This window comes from Callospermophilus lateralis, chromosome 9 (assembly GCF_048772815.1).
Source record: "Callospermophilus lateralis isolate mCalLat2 chromosome 9, mCalLat2.hap1, whole genome shotgun sequence".
Classification (NCBI taxonomy): Eukaryota; Metazoa; Chordata; class Mammalia; order Rodentia; family Sciuridae; genus Callospermophilus; species Callospermophilus lateralis.
This window is the reverse complement of record NC_135313.1, coordinates 37,237,056-37,259,026: the sequence shown is the minus strand read 5'-3', so window position 1 is coordinate 37,259,026 and position 21,971 is coordinate 37,237,056. Positions and strand designations below refer to the sequence as shown.

At 35.2% G+C, this 21,971-nt stretch overlaps 1 protein-coding gene across 2 annotated transcripts in view; it reads right to left on the bottom strand.

Annotated features, from left to right (window-relative positions):
- Positions 1–980: 980 nt before the first annotated feature.
- Positions 981–21,971, bottom strand: part of Sf3b1 (splicing factor 3b subunit 1) — a 40,947-nt gene continuing 19,956 nt past the window's right edge. For both annotated transcript variants that reach the window (XM_076866610.2, XM_076866611.2), the window contains 20 exons: positions 21,623–21,793; positions 17,519–17,756; positions 16,165–16,377; positions 15,812–15,933; positions 13,366–13,563; positions 13,172–13,273; positions 12,127–12,306; positions 11,397–11,483; positions 11,000–11,270; positions 10,561–10,706; positions 10,316–10,462; positions 10,040–10,165; positions 9,360–9,581; positions 8,501–8,683; positions 8,305–8,416; positions 6,593–6,713; positions 6,086–6,217; positions 4,442–4,714; positions 2,266–2,482; positions 981–1,463 (listed from right to left, as the gene is read on the bottom strand). In XM_076866610.2, coding sequence (XP_076722725.1) covers positions 1,305–1,463; positions 2,266–2,482; positions 4,442–4,714; positions 6,086–6,217; positions 6,593–6,713; positions 8,305–8,416; positions 8,501–8,683; positions 9,360–9,581; positions 10,040–10,165; positions 10,316–10,462; positions 10,561–10,706; positions 11,000–11,270; positions 11,397–11,483; positions 12,127–12,306; positions 13,172–13,273; positions 13,366–13,563; positions 15,812–15,933; positions 16,165–16,377; positions 17,519–17,756; positions 21,623–21,793 — 3,420 coding nt within the window. In that variant the 3' untranslated portion in view covers positions 981–1,304. The remainder of the gene's footprint in view (positions 1,464–2,265; positions 2,483–4,441; positions 4,715–6,085; positions 6,218–6,592; positions 6,714–8,304; positions 8,417–8,500; positions 8,684–9,359; positions 9,582–10,039; positions 10,166–10,315; positions 10,463–10,560; positions 10,707–10,999; positions 11,271–11,396; positions 11,484–12,126; positions 12,307–13,171; positions 13,274–13,365; positions 13,564–15,811; positions 15,934–16,164; positions 16,378–17,518; positions 17,757–21,622; positions 21,794–21,971) is intronic.

Below are 21,971 nucleotides of genomic sequence, written 5' to 3'. Positions count from 1 at the left end.
ATCACTGCTTGCAGAATTTCTTGAAGAGTTCACAAGAACGTAGGGGGACCTCCACCCCCCCAAAAAACCCAAAACAAACAAACAAACAAACAAACAAACAAAACAGCTATGGGTAGTAACAGGTCTAAAACCAAGAAATTTTGGGCCATAAAATAAAATTAGAAGTCAAGATGATTCTTAAAATATTTGCCAAGAACATTAATAACTGCCTCAATGCTTGGCTCCAGAATTAAATGGCATTTCAGTTGATGCCACACAGAGATCAATTTATCATCTAATTACTATACAAAAAACTAAACAAACCAAGACTCATTAGCTGCAGTCACTGTGCAATGTCATAGCACCCAAAGACTCTTCAATGATCATGAGCCCCCTTCCATTGTACTAGTTAGTAGGGTAAAGGGCAGGTCATACCTTTGTATCCCCTGCATCTAAGTACAGTGGTATTCATCAGATACTTACTAAATACATCTTTGAATAGTGGCTTAAGACATAGAAAGAGCCCAAAGATTATCTTCTTCTATTAGTAGAACTTAAGTAGCCTTGCTCCCAACAGGCAGAAAGCAGTTTTGAAATAAAGATAGCTTTCCCACAAACACAGACCAGTCAAGAGTTGGACATAGATCGCTTCCTTTAAACATGTTTGTAAAGCATTTTGAGAAATCATGAGGTGAAAGGTGCTATGTAAGTACAAAATAATAATATTCAAGACAGCTTAGCCAAGGTGCTATTTTCCTATGGTAATGGAATCGTTGTGCTAGACTGAGGGGACACCCCCCCGCAAAGCTACTCTTCTCACTGTCATCAACAGAACAATGGAATTTTGACAAAGATGCCAACACTTTATATACTTTGTATTCTGCTAAATACTTTCTAGAAACCAGGTGACAGAAAATAAAATTAAGCCACTTAGTCTACACAGACCAATACTTTATCAAACTTCCGCATTTTACAAGTCATGTTCAAAAAACACACACAAATTAGCATTTTGTACACAAATGTTTATTTCTCAATTAAACATTCCCTTTAAATACAAGGAATGAATTCTAAATCTTCATAAAGATGAATTAAAAATGAAATCCCTCCAGTATAGTGTGTGCAATCACTGTGTTCTTGGTCACTACTGGCATTTACTGTTTAACATCAAAAAACAAAGACAGGTTATTTAAAAATCATGCTACTGGATTTCTAGCTCTTCCTCTATGACCAGCTCTTCACTGATCTGCAATGTTTAAAAGTTTATATCACCAAATCAAAGCAAGTTTAAGATGTGAAACAGCTGTGCATTAAACACAAAAACAAAATTACAAGATATAGTCAAGTTCATAACGAATATAGGTGTTCTTATCATCATTGTAGATTCTTGGGTAATGTGCTATGAGAGCATCCTGTGAACCAATGTAGATGGAGTTGTAAATTTTCCAATACACATCTCTGACTTTCCGAGCCGGGTGAAACAGACCCTAGAATAATTGAAAGATTCCATTATTTCAATTTCTAAGAATATACATAACTTGAACAGAATTTTTTAAAAGGCCATAAAGATATGATTAAAAATATTTCCCTTTAAGAAATGCAAATCAAGGGGCTGGGGTTGTGGCTCAGCGGTAGAGTGTTCACCTCACACGTACGGGACCCTGGGTCCCTCAGCACCACATAAAAATAAATGATATTGTGTCCAACTACAACTAAAAAATAAATATTAAAAAAAAAAGAAATGCAAAAAAAAAAAAATGCAATCAAAACTACACTGAGGTCTTATCTCATGCCAGTTAGAATGGCAGCCATCAAGAATACAAATAAATACTAGAGAAGATGGGGGGGGGACACACTTTTTACACTGTTGGTAGAATTGTAAATTAGTACATTCACTATGGAAATCAGTATGAATGTTACTCAAAAGGGTCCGGGGAGGAAAAGGGGAAAGAAATACTGAGGAATGAAACTGAATTATATTCTTTTACTGTGTGCATGTATAACTGTGTAAACACAAATCCCACATTATATACAACTATAATGCACCAACAAAAAAATTTGAAAAATACAATGAAAAACCACAAAACAAAATACTTTCCTTTAAAGGGGGAGAAAAAAATCTGGCAATTACACAAAACTGCAATGGACAAAATCAAAATCTAATTCTCACCGTATACCTGTTTTCCAATATGGCACAATACACACACCCTATTGATAATTAGGAACGGTAACTTAATTCTATATCAAATTACTTTTCTAATAGAATAATCTTAAAAATCTTTAACTTACCTGTAAACAATACTGCAACATTCTGCATGGTCCAATAGCAACTCTCAGGCCTTCCAGGGCACCCATAACTGCCTGGATTACATGGGGAGATGTCTCGAAAACATTGGGCCATACATAGTTCAACAAGTGATTCAGGGAATCTTCACAACCAAATCCATAAACCCCAAGTGACATGTGCTGTACCACTGCACTAGCTGTCTGTCTGTGTACAAGGTCCCTGTAATGGAGGGCGGGGGGAGAGTCCTGTTAAGAAGCAAGTCTTTGTTTTACAGAAAATATTCATCTACCCATTAGGAACTAAATCATTAATTCAAAGTACTGACCAAATATGAAGTCATTCCAACACCTTATGATCTCATATATCCTTTATAATGATTCCATTTGAAATCTTTTGCTTTAATAACTCAAACCTCACAAAGTTTCAAAAATAATTCACATTTCCTAATTAACTTTTAAAAGGAATATGAGCAAAAGCCCTTAGTTTCAAAATGCTGCTGAAGTGGAGGCCTATGACTCTTAGATACAAACGATTAACAGTAATATCTCATTTTAAACTATACACTTAAAATGTTGGTAGAAATTCAGATGCTTGGGGCTGGGGTTGTGGCTCAGTGGTAGAGTGCTTGCCTAGCATGTGAAAGTCTGGGTTCGACCCTCAGCACCACATAAAAATAAATAAAAGTATTGTTTCCAACTACAACTAAAAAAAAAGAAAGAAATTTAAATGCTAAAATATAACAGATAACTAAATTAAAATTAAGTCTGTTCTCATGTAAATACTAAGTTTCATTTTAAAAACTCAACTTGGGAAGAGGAAGATGTAATTTTTTTCAAACCTAAGATCTCTTCATCTCTTGTGCTATCTGAATTTATGTTTATGACAAATCAATTGAGTCATTCATTCCAAAGTTATTCTGAGTATGAGCCCAGAATAATACACATTGGGGTCACACACTTAGTCCCAAAAGACAGAATAGTTCAAAGAAAAAAAGATATGTACTTACTAACATCCTTAATTCTCTTAATGTCTAATCTATTCACCATAGTGTAGCAGTATTTCTCATTAATAATTTTCCAACATTGCTTCATTTAGTAATTTTCAATGGAGTTACTACCTCAACTTATTAGTACACAGAACGTAATTTATAGCCACATGACTATACTAGGATGCTCAGGAACTTCTCACTAAAGAATATGAAATGAGGGTGATTGATCCCCTCTTTGGCACAAGGAAGCCACTTTTTTTGGCAAGTGGGTGGTGTCCTGGGGACTGTACCCAGGGCCTCACTCATGCTACGCAAGCACTCAACCACTGAGCTACAATCCCAGTCATTTTTTCTTTTGAGATAAGGTCTCATTAAGTTGCCAAGGTTGACCTCACACTTGTGGCCTCTGGCCTCAACTTCCTGGGGATTACAGGTGTGCATCACTGTACCCCATTGAGGTCGAACTTTCACAGAGCACAATTCTTAATATTTGTCTCCATGTCCTGTATATACACCTGGTGGTAACTTAATGACTCAATTAAGTTGCCCTTTATGAAGGTCATTAGTAATTTTAATCTGCCCAAAAGTAACTAAAATGAGAGTACTTATTTCTTCTGAAAAATAAAGAGCCAGTGAAATTACATGGACCTTGCAGTTTTCCTTTATTCCTCTTCAAGCAGTCTTATGTTTAAGGCTGAATGTCAATCTAGGTATCAGGAATTTGACAAATAACTTAAGCAATATGGAATTACTGGTCACCAACTGAACCACTGGGTGCCTACAACAATAACAGTGAAGCTCTTGGTAGGCAGTATTCAGCAGGTTCAAAACCTTAAAAGAAATTTTTAATAGGTTCACTTGCACTAAAAAGCTAAAAAGATCAGGTCTCTCTGCCACACTGATTAACCCATGCTTGTCAATTCTTCTAACCATATTTGACTTTTAAAGCAAAAGTCTACTGATTATGTTTTTAAAAATATATTTAATCTAACAAATATGAAAAGGAATTTAAATCAGGGAGGTCTTAAAAGACAAAATTTTGGAAACTGCTACAACATATATTAAAAAGTCTAACAGTTTTGTGTAAAAATCCAGGTTAGTACTTCTTTAAAATATAACAAATAGGTCATTTAATAAGTCCTAAAATGAAATTTATAATTATCTTCTTGCATTTGGCTTAAGTCACTTACCTATCCATTAAAGCATCTTCAAGTAATGGTGTTACAGCATAAATGTAGTCTTTTCCCATTTCACCGATATATTCAAACAAAAAGGAGAGTGATTTTAACACTCCATTTTGAACATTCAGTTCAGGAACTCTGTATTCATTCATTAAGGCAGGAAGTACTGTGAAGGGTGAACATGTTTCGGCAACAATAGCTATTGCTACAGTGGTACAAACTCTGTTCTGCCTTTCCTGAACCTTGAGGTTGTTTAAAAGCGTAGCCAATACATCATGAGGGCTGGGGAAAACAAACAAACAAACAAACAAAAATTCCAAAATGTATCAGCAAGCTGTTATAATACAAGTTAAAAAGTTTTCAGAGAGAAAGGGGAAAAATGCAAAGACATCAAACAATTAATCCCTGGGAATTCAGTAATACTTGAGTCAACAGCAATATTGTTTCTACTAAGAACTTCATATAAATTGTCAGTTTTTAATTCAAATGAATTAATTTTCAAATATAACTTTCAGTTTTTAAATTTTTTGAAATATAAAGAAATTTAATTAAATGTTTAAAATGGTCAAAACAGACACCAGCGCTATGGAACTTTATGGGGGCAGTAATATCCAAAAATCTCATCTCCCATATTCAAACATACCTAGTTTGTTTCTCTTATCTTCCCTCCCACATACATTTACTATATCTTTTTTTTTTTTTTAAATACTGGGTATTGAACTCAGAGGCACGTACTTGACCACTGAGATACATCCCCAGTCTTTTGTTTTGAGACAGACCTAGCCTTGAACTTGCAATCTTCTGTCTTAGCCTCTCAAATAGCCTATGCCACCACACCCAGGTACTTTAAGGCACTTCTTTTTGCCACACCTTTGAGGAACACACCAGGGGGCTAAAAAGTTAACAGAATAGTTATTCATTGCAAACTTCTTGATTATATCAACCACTAAAATAATTATTACTCTTACCCAAAAAATAAGAGGAAAAAGCATGTGTTTGTGCTGGGGAGAAGGGTGATGCTACCTAATTAATCTGATATTTGTGTATTTCTAGAAAATATTTTCTTAGCTATTAAGCTACATGTATGTGAAGTATCTACATTACTGATTCTCCTATCTTGGTTCTAATGAAGAAGTAAATAACCACAGATTATCAATAAAGCAGTTATAATTCAATTAAATCTGTGGGTTAATCTAGAAATGACTTTTTTTATATACCTTGTCTTATTTATCTTTATGTTGTGCTGAGGATTGTAACCAGGGCCTCGCACATGCAAGGTAAGCACTCTTCCACTGAGCCACAACCCCAGCCCAGGGAATAACATTTTTAAAAAACACATAAAGTACCAATGAATCATGATGGTGATATTAAGAATTTGCCTTAATATTTTAAGCAATATGAAAAGAACCAAAAAAAACCTGAAATTATTCTGATAATGGAAATGCTTCCTTCCCTGAAACTTTTAAAGCTTCCCATCTATTTTAATTAAAAATTTAAGAAAATGTTTTAAAATTTGGTAAGTCCATAGTTAAATAAAGTGATAACCCAACTGCATTAAGTGTAGTATATCTCAAGAGGTTTCTACATGGAAGCATTTTCCAACACTTCAATTGTTTATTATAAGCTAATAAAAAAACTGAAAATAATACTTACCCAATGGCTTTTGCAATATAACCAAATGTGTTGACTGTAGCTCTACGAATAGCCTTTTTGTGAGCTTTTAAGAGCTCTAAAAGCTCAAAGCAAATCCTCATCCACTCTCTTGCAGAGACATATTCAGCTCCCCTAATTAAAAAGAAGAATTTTTTTTGCAGTGTTGAGGTTGAACCCAGAACTTTGTACATACCAAATAAACATAACTGAGGGACGCCCCTGTTCCTAAGTTTTAATAGGTAAATTTGCAGGTTCAGTTCTAAAAACATAATTAACTCATTTTAATCACTAAATAAGTTACTATTACTCTTCAGAAAAGTTGGTTGTGTTAAAACTATACTGCCACTCCCCATTACTAGCTGAACTAAAATTTGACTAAAAATATGAATATTGGATAGCCTGAACATACACACTTACACCAACACACTAAACAAATTTATCTAACTGCAAAATGGTCAAATCTGAGAACCAATACTGCTTATAAAAATGTTTAGGTAATCTGCTTACCTGTCAGCAATACGTCCAACAAGATCAATACAGTTCTCTTGTACTTTTTCATGCCTGTTCTTTAAGATGGGGGTGAGTCTAGGCAGCAGATCTTTAATTGGTGGGGTCATCTTATGCATACCTATTTAATAGAAGTCAAAAACTATCAATTAACATTTGAACTTTTGAACTGCAACCTTTGTTCATTTTTTCTTTTACTTTTCAATGTGATACACATGACTAGGCATAAATATAAACTTGCAGCTGCCTATGGAAAGAGAAAACCCCAGGTTTTGACCAGTCTCAGAATTGCTTTTAACTTTTTATTAACAACTTCTAATTATGCGTAGAAATGAAAGAAATCAGTGAAGTGAATTAAGAATGATGGATACTCAATAACAAAAAAAATTTTATTTGGTTCTGAAATGTATTTGTACACTGACATTTAAATATGGGGACAGCTTATGTTCCGGCCATACACAACAATATAAGCCAGAGGTAGACATGTAAATTAAAGCAAAATTTTCCAGAAAGGGCCCCCTTACCCTTTAACTGCAAAACAAAGAGATCTCCAGTCTCCCTGCAATGCAGGGCATACTTGGATGGTATTTACACCTATGAAGAGAGAAAAAAGGAGGCAGCTGGCAGGGGCTCTTGCTCTAACTAGATTGCTTGCTCTGATTCTCTCTCCATTGTTTTTCCCATGTTTCCCTAACCAACCATACGGTTTATAACTTCTTGAAAACCAGAGCCCCACAGGTAGCCAAGTAACTGATCTTTGGCAAGTCACTACCTTTGGAGTATAGAGGACTGGGATGAATTGGGAATTATATGCAAATGCAATAGTTGAAAGATCTATAAAATAAACCTGACTAAAATGAGAAAACCAGTGGCTATCACAGCCAGCTTCTTTGACTTCTTGCTAAGTTATTTCTGACCCGCTAAGCCCAAAAGGAATTACTTTTGGCATTATGTTCAATTACAAGGGGAAATAAAACACAAGATGCCAAATGCTTGCTTTATCATACTTCCCTAATAGAATAAAAAGCTTTGCTCTCCATACCCAAGATTATTTGTTTTTACTTGGATTAAAAAACCAAATGGAGTTTCAAAGACTTGGGTATAAAAAAGACAAGATATAATTTAATCAGTTCACTTTTCTTCCTAATTTTTGGTTTGTTTTTTGTTTTTGCAGTACTAGGTATCAAACCCAGGGCCTTATGCATGCTAGGCAAGTGCTCTACCACTGAGCTATAAATCCCCAGTTTTTCCTAGTTATGTTCTTTGAACTTATGGCAAGCAAAACAAAAAACAAAACAAAATAAAACCCCAACATGTCACAATAACTGAGGCTGAATATTTAAATTTCATTGTAAAACTAAATTCAAACTTCAGAGTTGTCCCCTCCCCTTGCAGAACATGACAATATTTTCAGCTAACAGACTAGTTCTACTAGGTCCTCTGCTCCATGACTTTAAGGCTTTGTGAGTTACAACTACTTCCACACCTCACTTACAGGCCCTAAACTTGCCCCTTTTCTCTTTTAAAGTAAAATATAAGTGAACTTAGTGAAGATTTTTGTGATATCTTCCAACTTAACTATAATCTTGAAGTGCTTTTTAAAAAAAGGTAACATAAAATCACCTAATTCCTAATGTTTCCACAATTTACTTTCAAAAATACAAAGGAAGTTAAAAAACAATAAATTCTTACATGACCAGCAAATTTCATACCTATTACATTTACAATTGCCTTCAGAGCTCCAAGAATGCTGCCCAATACTTCAGGGTACTCTTCACCCAAATATTCATATAACACAACACCCAAGTGCCCCATCAATTTTTCCTATAATAAAAGAAATAACATTAAAATATTACTATTTACATTAAACTGCTTGTTTAAGAAACAAGAATCTGGTGCAAAATTTACCTCTTGACAAGTCTTCATGACCACAGCAGTTCGAGAAATCAAGTCAGCTGCCTGTTGCCTAACTTTTGCTGATTTGTTATTTAAACGCCACAAGACTGTACCACAGATCTGAGGCAAGTATGGTTTGACTCGTTTGCCAAGAGCATTGACCACTGTGCCAAAGCCATTCAACATTACTGAGTCCTGTAAAACAAAAGCCAATTTTTATATAAAAATACATACACAAGCACTGAGAACCAGAATTTAGTTTCCTTGTGACTGGCAGTTGGTACATAATAAAATTCAACTTTTTCCAACCACTCAAACATTTGTCTTTTAAAAAATATCAAATCCAAAAACTTCAGGTAAAAGAATATTTTGGTAAATGAGAATACGGACATTCTAAAAAATGAAGCCAGGTGCAGTAGCACACAGTAATCCCAGCTACTCTGGAGACTGAGGCAGGAGGATTAAGACTAGCTTCACAACTTACTGAGACCCCACCTCAAAATTAAAAAAAAAAAAAAAAAAAAAAAAGAATTAGTTGTGTTGTTCAGTAGTACAGCACCCCTGGAATCACTCCCCAACACTGAAAAAAAGAATGAAAAACTTATTGTGAACTTAATTACGTTTTTTTTTTTTTTTAGGAAATTTGTTTGAAAAGTAAAAATGTTTTTGAAAATCACTAGCAATTTTCCATAATAATTAATTTTTTTTAAATATGTATTTTATTTTAGTTATCGGCGGATACAACATCTTTGTATGTATGTGGTGCTGAGGATCGAACCCGGGCCGCACGCATGCCAGTCGAGCGCGCTACCGCTTGAGCCACGTCCCCAGCCCCATAATAATTAATTTCATACTAATCAGTTATCATTACCTCCGTAGTCTGTTCTTGGAAAGCATAAAGAATACCATCAATCAGTTGTTCCTCAAGTTTGTGATCAATATCTGCTGCTCCCAAGTTGCCCATAATTTTCTCAATTGTTTCCATCACCATTTTTCGGTACTGCTCAGCTTCATCTTTCAGATCATCCACAATCCTGGATATAATTTCTGCTGCACCTACTTTATTTGCCAACTCCACAGTAGTATCAACTAACTAAAAAGACAAATAAATAAATAAATAAATAAATCTATTGTTCAAGGAAATAAAGCAGTATAATGAAAAACCAATGTTCTAAATATACTACTTAGCTAGTAACCACACTGACAATGATTAACTCCTACTTATTAAACTTCAAGAGAAAAGTGACTAAAAAACTTAAATGAGTCTAAGTCAGTCAAGATAGTCAAGGCAAAATTATACCCATGTTTAAGCGAGCCAGAAAAACCACTGAATTTACTAGACAAAAACATCAATTCACAGTTAAGTATTTATGTCGATGTAAAATCAAAGTGGAAGTTAACTGGCTTTTGAAAATGTATCTTCCTCCACAATCAAAAACAAATGAACTGTGAAATAATCAAAACAAAAAATAATCTGTAACATGCATTTAAACTGACTAAAGGAACAGTCAAAAGACTTTTGACCCTTTTTTTTTTTAAATAAAGGCTTACCTGTCGGTAATTTCTTCTATCCAAAGCCATTCTATGCTGCCAAAAGTGTTTAAAGAAAGGAGGAAGGATCTCTGTTTTAATATAGTTTGCTTCTACACCATCTGTCCCACAACATTGTTTTACCACCTGAAAGGTTAAAAAATAATAATAAATCAAACAGAGTACTGGTGAAACCAACAATAAGTTTTTCAAACAAATGCTACAAAATTCTCTTTGACCATGAAAGAAGCCCAATTTTAACCCCCGCAATCTGAAACAACTATCTGAAATAAATACCTTCAGCACAATTTTCTTCATTTCTTCATCAGGAGACTGGAATTCCCGAATAAGGATTAACATCACTTCTCTAGTATAGTAGTTGGCATATTCTGCATCCATAAGAGGAATAAGATACCCAATAGCCTTTAAGAAAGCAGCCAAACCCTATTTTAAGGTAAAAAACATATAATTTACTAAATTAGGTTTACCTTGCTTTAATGTTCAGGGATGGTTATCAAAAACAATCTAATTAGTAGATTTACCTTTCCTCTGTGTTGCCGGATACCCTTCCATAGAGGCTTTAGCACAGAATCAAAAGATTCGATACCATAAGGAGTTGCTGCTTCAGCCAAGGCAGCAATGGCCAAAGCACTTATAGTCCGAACTTTCTGCTGCTCATCAACAAGACCTATAAAACCAAGCACAGATTTTTAACTATGTACCAACACTTAATTTCCACAATATCATCCATATTCTAGCAATATATTCAACCATTCAGCCAAACTACAGAATCTCTTCACTTCAGATAAAATTGGGCAAAAGCCAGAATAAATCAAGTATGTTAGCAGATATTATTATAAATCCTACTACAAAACATAAGGAGTTTATGTAGTTATATGCCTTTCCACTATCTCCCCAAGTCAGTAGCCCAAATTTCAGGATAGCTATCCTATAAAAAACAAAAGTTATAATACAACTTACCATGCTCAATAATTTCAACTAAACTTCTGAGATGTGGTAAGATGGCACAGCCCATTAGAATAGCTATTTGCTGTACAATCTTAATACCGGTGTGTCTCGCTTGCCAAGACTTTTTACTTTTGCACACAGCTTTTAAGAAGGGTAATAAAGAAGGAATGCCCAAGGCAGAGGCTACAACAGCAAAAGCTCTGGCTGTTGTGTTACGGACATACTCATCCATGTTATCTATATCAGGTCTCATGGTAGAGATCATAGTAGCTAGACCAGCAGCCTAAAAGGAAAAGATAAAAGGAGAGTCTGAGTTGGTACATTATTCTTCATCATTTCCTTCTATAATCAAAACTTCTATAATCAAAAAAAGATACAAACTTTCTTCTCTAGAAATTTAACATATTACCTTTGCCAAATTAGAAATAATCTCTCGGCCTTCCACTCTAGCATAGTAATCTTCATCAATCAACAGTGGTTCAATGACCACAAGAATCTGAAAAAGAAGAAAAGGAACTACATTTTGACATCAATTACTGATGTCCCCCATAAAACAAATAAGAAATTTATAGTTAACAGGGCTTCATTAAGCAAGGGACAAATTAAGAATTTTAAGTACACAATTTCAACCCCCCAATACAGATGAAAAACTGAGAATTTGTTAACCATGCAGACTGACAAATATATCTTTTAAAACTTACACATACATTAAGCACTTTGTAATTAAATTACTATCACGAAAAAAATGGTTCTTTACACTAAATATAATAGAAATACACCTATTTCTCATCATAATCTAATACTAATAATATGAATAATATAAACAATTATGGTAAAGACAGCTAACATTCCACCTACATGTACCTGTAACATATAGCTATGTACATGTTACATCTGTAACATATGCCTCTGCAAAGAAAAAGATCTGGAAGGATAGGCAAATTTAATCTAGGTTAACTATGAGCACCTTTTAAGGGGGTAAACTTTGGTTCTCTACTATGAAATATACAGAATCAGCTTTTTTTTTTTTTTAAGCAACCTTTCCAGACTACACTAAAAAAATCCATGAATTCCTTTTATTCTAAAAAAAAATAAAAATATTAAATTATTAGAAACACTATTTGAGGAGAACAACAAACCTTGTGTACATACGGTCGTACTAAGTCATCAAGTTTGTATAATATTCTATCAATAACTTTCACAAGTAAATGACGCTCTTGATCCTCAAGTGTAGGAGACATCAGCAGGGGAAGAATCTGATTAAATAAAGGTCCAGCTCCAAATTCACGAGCTTTATCTGTAATCTGACGCAATGCAGCCTGGGGAAAAAGTAGAGTACAAGTTATGTTTAACAGGGAGAGAGAGAGAGAGAGAGAGAGAGAATTTTAATATTTATTTTTTAGTTTTCGGCGGACACAACATCTTTTGTTTGTATGTGGTGCTGAGGATCGAACCTGGGCCGCACACATGCCAGGCGAGCACACTACCGCTTGAGCCACATCCCTAGCCCTAAAAATCAAGCATTTTAATAAAGCAAATTACTCTAGGAAGATATTCTGTTACTTAATATTTTAATGTGTACTTTTACAGATATTTTACACAGAATAGCATGAGTTCATTTCTGTCAAAATTACTCTGAAGTTTGAACATGAGAGAAATTCAATGTTTTTAATTAATTACAAAAGGGCAATAATAAAATTATAGAAGCAACAGAAGTGTTTGTGTGTCTGTGTATGCGCCTTCATTTCCCCTAAGTACCTTCTACCTTTGAAACACATAAAGATGTTAATGCAGTTCTTCACATAACTCCACTAATTACCTTCAATGTGCTTCTTAAGCACATTTTAAAGCCACAAGAACAAAACAATTTTTTATTTTTCCAACTCCTTTTTAAAGTAGAAAGTTCTTTCACTAGAAAAAATGCTGGAGATGTAGCGTGGTAGTGCAACACTTAACTAGCATGTGCAAGACCCTGGTTTCGATCCCACCACCACAAATTAAACCAACCAACAAAAAAAACTAAATCCTGTGATGGGGATATAGTCCAGTAATAGAGTGCTTCTCATACTACCTACCTTCCTTTCCATCATGCAATGCCCCGATAAAGATGAAGAGGATAAATATAAATTCCTTAACATACCAATATAATGAACATAATTAATGATTTAACAAACTGGTACCTACCTTTCTCATTGGAGGTGTTCCATTCTTAATTTTTAAAAGCAATTTCATTATTTTTCTCTCTTTTTGTTCTTCTGGACTAAGTGTTGATTCATCAACATCAACCTAGTAAAAGAATATTTAAAGGAAGGTCAGGATGTTATAATTTATAACTATCACACAAAAAATAGTAATTAATTTCTGCTATTACTACTTACCAATAGCTTATCAAAGTACTGAATATCATCTGGTTTTAAAAATGGAAGATTTCCAGATGGTTGGTCATTAACACTCTTCATAGTTCTATCTTCAGTTTGCATGTGGAATCCAGTCATACCACCCAAAGGTGTTGGAGTTGCAGTCAGTTTTCGAGCTGGAGTTCGAATAGGAACATAACCAGCTGGAGGGGGAAGTACCTAATAGAATTATAAAACAGTTTATCTTCACTTTATAAATTGAAGAATAACAATAATGAGTAACACTGTGCTTAAAATATTTTAGTTTATTAGCTAGGAAGCATTTTAATTACTTGGAGAAACAAATTACCACCCATCCCACTGTTCTATTTTAATCAGAAGTTTAAAATATTTGTGGCAAATATTCATATTTCACCAGGTATGGTGTCATACTCCAGAGACTTGGGAGGCTGGGGCAGTTGTAGCCTAGGCAACTTAGCAAGACCGTGTCTCAAAAATAAAAAGGGTTAGGAGTATAGCTCAGTGGTAAAGCAACCCTGGATTCAATCCCCTTACCCATCCCCACAAAAAAGCCAATTTTTTTTTTTTTTTAAATTCATAGTCTCATCTGCTAATTAAAATTGAGAGTATAGGGAAATGAAAAATCTGAGGAAGGCTTATTAACTTCTGATCATTGTCAAACATTAATCTAGCTGGGAGTGGTGGTACATGCCTGTAATCCCAACAATTCCAGAGGCTGAGGCAGGAGGATTCAAAGTCTGCGCTAAGTCAACAACTTAGTGAAATCTTTTCTCAAAAATTTAAAAAGGACTAGGGATGTAGCTCAGAGGTAAAGTTTCCCTGGATTCAATGCCCTATAAACCACCCCCAACAAATTTATAAAAACATGTTGATAATACCAAATTAAAAATTCAGAAATAATAAAATCTAAGTCGGTGATTTCCAAAAAAGCTGTATTAGAACAAATAACATATGTATTCACATAAATGGAAAAAAGCTCATATGTAATGTATAAAAGGTTATATATAATTGAGTAATAAAATAGAACACTCACATAAACCCCTACACTATCAAAACAAATTTTTAAGTCTAAACTAAAAAATTAGTTATAGGCATGCATACTAAAACCAAAATATTTATTAGAGATCTGTAAAACATACCACCTAGTTAAATCTTTTGTAAAACCACCAGAATTTCTGAAATGTGGGCTAAAAAAGAAAAAGATTTGTTTTTTTAAAGCTGATACAAGAACTTTTTTTATACAACTTCCTGGGCAGAGCCAATGGGCCTTACAGGTCTTACCTAATGAGCCTAAACTAGTGTCTAAAAATATCAATTAGTGGGCTGGGGCTCAGTGGCAGAGCGCTTGCCTTATACATGTAGGGTACTCAGCACCATGTAAAAACAAACATAAAATAAAGGCATGCTATCCCTCTACAACTACCAAAAAAAAAAAAAAGTCAATTAGTTTAAGAGGAAATAATGTTAAATACATATCAATACTATCTACACTGCCTCAGAATCTTGAGCTGCTGGGATTATAGGTATGCACCACATACCCAGCTGACTAACCATTTTGTAAAAAATGGAATTTATTCTATGAGAGGCTTATGAAATCCATGTCATGTCCACAATCATCACTCTACTTTAAGGACTTAAAGACCTACTATTTTTAAACATTCACTAGTAAGGATTTTATTTCTTAGTAGGATTCACTAAGGACAATTTTCCTCTCATCAATACAAAGGATACCAATGACTACAACTGAGAAAGATACTCAGGGCAGTCAAAATTAGGTTGCCTATACTCACAGTATTATGTGGAGGTTACAAGAAGTTTAATACAAACTTAACAGAGGAAACAAAACATGACAAGCATATATACAAATAAACTGTTAAAAGGAAGCAAAAGTCATTAGCAGAAAGGCCATCAGATGATTTAGATTCCAGTTTGGGTTTATGGTATTAACTACAGACTACCCTTAGACCAGCAAATATTCCAAGTGCCAGGGACTTAGAAAAGTTTATAGTTCAAAATAAACTTTAAGTTACTACAGTAAAGAGAATATTCTTTCTTCTCATTGGCAATCTATGAACTTGCACATACAAGTAAAACCAGTTAAACAACCATAATCTAATGTGAGCTTAATCCTGGGACTGCTGATCAACTAAAGGAAACTATATATTGTTAATATAGGTATTATCATAGCCATACTGTTAATATAGGTGTTATCAACATATATTCTACAGACACCTAAAGATCTTAAAATTTCCTACTAGCAAACATAAAACGTCATGTTATTTGTTTTCATCTTACTTTTTGAAGCTAAAATGTATGTGGAAATAGATAAAAAGAACAGAATGCCACTGGTAAATCTGAAGAAGGTCAATGCAAACTGACCAATGTTCTCAACAAATACTTAAAAGAAAATTCACATCTTATTATGTTCACATGTCATTGTTACTACCTTATATCCTTCTGGAAACATGGCATCTAGCTCTTCATCAGAGAGTGGGCGATTTCGTTCATCAATTTCTCTCTCCCACCGCCAAGCCTGAAGTTGTTCAGGAGTCATACTCATTATGTGACCTACCGAAAAGGAAAATTTTTATTAACAATCTACATTTTAAGACTTTATCATTACATAATCCTTGAAATATAAGACAGTTACTAACTCTTAACACTTACTTGCTTATATTATAAATGCAAACCAAAACTAATTTATACACCTTTATTCTTGCTAAAAGCGGATGTTAACAACACACAGAAAACCACAAAGAAAAACTATAATACAATTATTTCCAATTAAAGAGTTTCTACCTGGTGTGGGGGTAGCCATGTTCATTGCCGGTGTGCCAATTGGTGTTTTTCCAGGAGTCAGAACAGGAGTGCTACCACCCATCTGACTAGCTGGTGTTTCATCCCAACGTGACTTTCTTTTACTGGCTCCTGGAGTAGGTGTTTCACCAATCGAATCTCCACCTCGATCTGTTCGAGGAGTCTCAGCCCATCCACTTCCATGCCCAGGAGTATCTTTAAAAGAGAAAGAGCCAATAAAATCACAATATTAACCACTGTTAGAACAACACTGCTGATTCAAATAGTTAATATATTCAACATTAATTTCAGAAATAGGACATTCCTAAAACAGAGACACATTTCAAGTTTTAATGTTCTGTTATACTCTTTTATTATTTCTTGGTTTCTTTTCCGCTGATTCCAAAAATATCCATAATAACTAACGATAAACAGGAAAACAGAATATTTTTTACCACCCATTATATTACTATACAGAGCAATGGTTCTCTATATCTTGAGCCAATTTCTGCATTTCTCCACGCAGTTGACAACTCTATACTGCTTCTTTCATTAATTACATGTTAAGCATTTCCCTGTATCATTACCAATTCTTTGAAAACTTTTAATATAGCAAATGTACTATTAAATCTTAGTTTTGCCAGTTATTCTCATGAAGTCACTGAAAGATAGCCTTAGATCATCTATACAGAAAACAAGAGGCTTAGGCAAATTAAGAGATAGAATGTAATATAGAGGTTACCAGGAACTGAAAGGCAGAGGGAATAGGTACAGAGATTTTTTATTTAGGATAAAGAAAAAGTCCTAGAAATGAATAATGGTGCTGACTGCATAACACTGTGCAAGTACCTCATGCTAATAAACTGTACACTTAAAAACAGCTAAAATGACCTGAGTGTAGTGGTGCACGCCTGTAATCCCAGCACTGTCAGGAGGCTGAGACAAAAGGATTACAAGTTTGAGGCCAGCCTCTGCAATTTACCAAGGCCCTAAGCAACTTAGTAAGACCCTGCCTCATAACAACACATAAAAAAGGCTGTAGCTTAGTGGTAAAGCACCCAGGGTTCAATTCCCAATACCAAAAAAAAAAAAACAAAAACCAGAAACAGTTAAAATGGTAAATTTTATGTCAGGTATATTTAATCACAAGATTTTACTTTAGATTCTTCCTTAAAAAATCTTAAACCTCTTCAAGAGGGAAAATTAGGCATTTGATCTATTCAGTTTCTTATTTATCTTCATAGCATCTGGTTATTTACAGGACCAGACAGGCCTAGAGAACAGATCTCAGTCTGATCCTACCACTCAAGTCAACATTTTACCCAAACACACATCCAGATTCCACTAGAAGTACTACCTCTTTCTGTTTTGGGGGTCTCATCCCATCTGTTTTTCCGAGCACTGGAAGTTGCACCTCCATGGCCTGGTGTTGCATGCCCTGGTGTATCGCCTCGTCCAGGAGTAGCAGCTCCCGCAGGTGTGTGACTAGGTGTAGGATCCCATATTTTTGAGCCTGGGGTTGCTCCAGGAGTCTCACTTCCTTTTGCACGTCCTGGCGTCTCATCCCATCTTAAGGAAGGGGTATGCCCAGGGGTCTTAACAAAGCAAAAAAAAAAAAAAAAAAAACAACAACTTATTCACACATCTACATACCCACAGAGAACCAAAAAATTTTAAATAAAATATTTTAATTCTAGTCTCTATAATTAAAGCGAAAGTAGACTAACATTCTGTTTAAAAAAAGAGATACCCATTTTCTTGCAAATAGGTTTAAGACCAAAAACAATTTCAAGTATTAATCTGAAACAGTGAAAGTCTTGAATCTAAGTATGTGGTATGGCTATGGTTTTTTCATCTAAATCTGCACTGAAAGACTGCCAGCTCTAATTCCCTCAGTACTTCCCAAACCGAAAGACATACATTATTAGGGGAGAAGAAAACCATAAATTCTAAGAAACACTATTTTAAATAGTGTTTATTTATTTTAAATAGTGTTCACTGTGCATGCATGTCTAATAAATATTTTGGATTACCCAGATAATTATCTTTAAACCACATATAACAAACAATATCATCCAAATAATGATGGCAAGATTGGGGAAGGGGGGTCAGAAGTAAATTTAAGTAACACTATGGTTCCACAGCAGTTTCTGAATAAGAGACTAATAGATGATGCAAGGCACCAGCTAGCATGAGTATCAAAAGAACTTCCACCAGAATAGACAATATCATATTAAAACAGTAGATGACTTACTGTAAGCAAACGAAATTTAGATTTAAGCACTGCTCCATTAAATATTCAACAGAATTTGTAATACACTTTATACGTTTATTTTAAAATGGGATCCTCCTGGAGACCCAAGAACTCTAGTTTTCTATTTGCAAATTTGCATATTATAAAAAATTACGTTTAATATTTGTTCATTTTAAAAAACCTCTATTACTCAAGGTTGGGAAATTCTGTATTGAGTAAAGAACATAAATTGGTCAACATCTCAATTTCTGGCACTTGTCTCTCCTGCTGAATTAGAAGGAAAGGTGGGAAATAACCCCTTCCTATTATGTATTCTAATTCCCAATGTCATGATTAGGGTAAAGTTATGTTAAATGAGCAGAATGAAAAGAAAACATGGTCTGGATCTCTACAGCTGTTACAGGAAAGACATTAACTCTTTGTCTATTGATAAGCTTATAGTAAACAGTTCCATCAGAACAAGCTTATCTCGGTTTTTAAAATTAAGCACTGATGGGCTGGGGATGTGGCTCAAGCGGTAGCGCGATCGCCTGGCATGCGTGCGGCCCGGGTTTGATCCTCAGCACCACATACAAACAGAAATGTTGTGTCCGCCGAGAACTAAAATAAACATTAAAAAAAAAAAAAAAATTTCTCTCTCTTTAAAAAAATAATAAATTAATTAAATAAAATAAAATTAAGCACTGAGGGGCTGGGGTTGTAGCTCAGTGGTAGCACACTTGCCTGGCACATATGAGGCACTGGGTTGGATCCTCCACAACACATTTAAAAAAATAATAAATAAGCCAGGAGTGGTGGCGCACACCTGTAATCCCAGCAGTCAGGAGGCTGAGACATAAGAATCGCAATTTCAAAGCCAGCCTCAGCAATGGCAAGGCACTAAGCAACTCAGTGAGACCCTGTCTCTAAATAAATACAAAATACGGCTGGGAAGTGGCTCAGTGGACTCAGTGCACATAAATTCAGTCCCCAGTGCCCAAAAACAAATAAACAAACAAACAAATAAAAATAAAGGTATGGTGTCCATTTATAACTAAAAATATTTTTTAAAAAAGTACTGAGGGGCTGGGATGTGGCTCAAGCAGTAGCGCGCTTGCCTGGCATGCGTGGGGCACTGGGTTTGATCCTCAGGACCACATAAAAATAAAGATGTTGTGTCCACCGAAAACTAAAAAAAAAATATTAAAACATTCTCTCTCTCTTAAAAAGAAAAAGTAAGCACTGAATGTCAACATGGCATTAAAGTTAATAATTAATCATATTCAGCAGAACTGAATTCTCTCACAAGCAAATGACAGAAATCCTCAGGATCTATCTATCTTAAATTTTATGGAAATTATGTGTTGTATTTAATATAGTCTAATTTTGAGAATGTGAAAATACTGCCATGTTGTGAGGGATTTTTTTCCTGACATGAATAGACAGACTACTATCTACAGTAATCTAGACTACAGTAAACAGTGAATTAGATGACAAAAAAGTGGATAGATACTGAATATATTTAAATTGCCCTGACATTTGGACTTTCTGGCTTCAAAACTGTAACCTAAAAAAAATCCTCTTTTCTTTTTAAGTTTAGAAAAAAAATGAGGGGCTGGGGTTGTGGCTCAATGGCAGAATTCTTGCCTAGCATGCATGAGGCACTGGGTTCAATTCTCAGCACTACATAAACAAACTAAATAAACAAAATAAAGGTACTGTGTCCATCTACAACTTAAAAAAATATTTTAAAAAATGGTTTTGAAATGCCTGTTAAACAAGTAAGTTTGTCAAGTTAAGACATATATAAGCCTAAAGAATAGAAGCAGGAGACAAATTCATAAATTTGCCAGCTGTTGTATAGATGGTATGTAGAGACAGAAATAAGATCCTAGGAAATGAATGCAGTGTTAAAAGAATTTGAAGGATAATAAGGCATGGTGGTACACATCTATAATCCCAAAGACTGTGGCTGAGGAATCGGGGAATGGAGGTAAGGGGTAACACAGTGTTGGTAACAATCGGGGAAATGGGGGCTGATTCAGGAGAAAATAAAATGATAATACCTTCAGGACACTTCCCCCTCCTCCACCACCGGTTCCGGTCTCTAGGGATTTTTCCTCCCTATAAGGGGCTGTTAACGAATGCCTCCTGGGGGGATACTCTGGGCTGCTCCTTTCATCTCCAACCCAGGAACTCTACCTTTTGGCTCACCTCTTGGGAAGAGAGGCAATGAGAATAAAGGAATTCTAAAAAGTATAAAAGGGGCAGAACAGTCCCACTTCCTCGGATACCCAACTCCGGGCATAAGTCTATCTCTGTTCTATCCTTTAAATAAAAATAGCTTGGCTGGGGATGTGGCTCAAGCGGTAACGCGCTCGCCTGCCATGCGTGCGGCCTGGGTTTGATCCTCAGCACCACATACAAACAAAGATGTTGTGTCCGCCGAAAACTAAAAAAAAATAAATATTAAAATTTTCTCTCTCTCTCCCTCCCTCCCTCTCTCACTCTCTCTTTAAAAAAAAATAAATAAATAAATAAATAAAAATAGCTTGACGCTCATGCTTGCCTGTTTCTTCGATGTTCAATCTTCACATCTAGGGAAATGAAACTCAGCCCCAATTGATTCTCATCGCCGGCATCATAGTGAGGATCATAAATTCAAAGCTAGCCTAACCAACCTGGCAAGACCCTGTCTCAAAGTAAATATAAAGAAAAGCTATGGTAGGTGTAGCTCAGTGGTGAAGTACCCCTGGATTAAATCTCCAGTACCATGAGGTGGCAGGCAGGGGATTTGAAGGATTGATCACTAAAGCACTTAAAGTTCTAACAGAGGATCCAGCAAATATCCCAAACTGATGTTGCCATTCCAACCCCTAATGTGACTGTATTAGGAGATTAATCCTTTTGGGAAGTATTTAAGGTTAAATGAGGTCATAAGGGTGGGGCCCTAATCTGATAGAACTAGTGACCAAAAAACAGAGATAAGGATTTGTGAGGACAGAGGGAGAAAGTAATCATTTGCAAGTCACAAAAAGATGGCTCACCAAATACCTACATGCCAAAACTCTAATCTTTGGACTTCAAAGCCTCCATAAACTGTGAGAAAATAAATCCGTTTTTTAAGCTACCCAGTCAATGGTTCATTGTACAGAAGCCCAAGTATACTAATATATCACATAATTGAAAAAAAATTTTAAATAACAACGAAAAATAAAAAACAACCACCTCTGCCTGATCCCAACTTGACAGCTTTTTGGGAGTGGCACCAGGAGTCTGATCAGCTGTTTGATCCCAACGGCGTTTTCGTTTTGAGGGAGGCTGGGATGCTGCTGCTCCATTGACGACTTTTAGTTCTCCAGCTTTAGCTTTTTCTGCTAACTGTTGCCTAATTTCTCTCTGAAAAACATTTGAGAAAGCAGAAAACATTTATCTTTAAAATGCTTTCATAAGGGTTGGGGTTGTAACTCAGTGGTAGAGCACTTGCCTAGCATGTGTGAAGCACTGGGTTCGATCCTCAGCACCACATAAAAATAAAGGTATTGGGGCTGGGGATGTGGCTCAAGTCGTAGCGCGC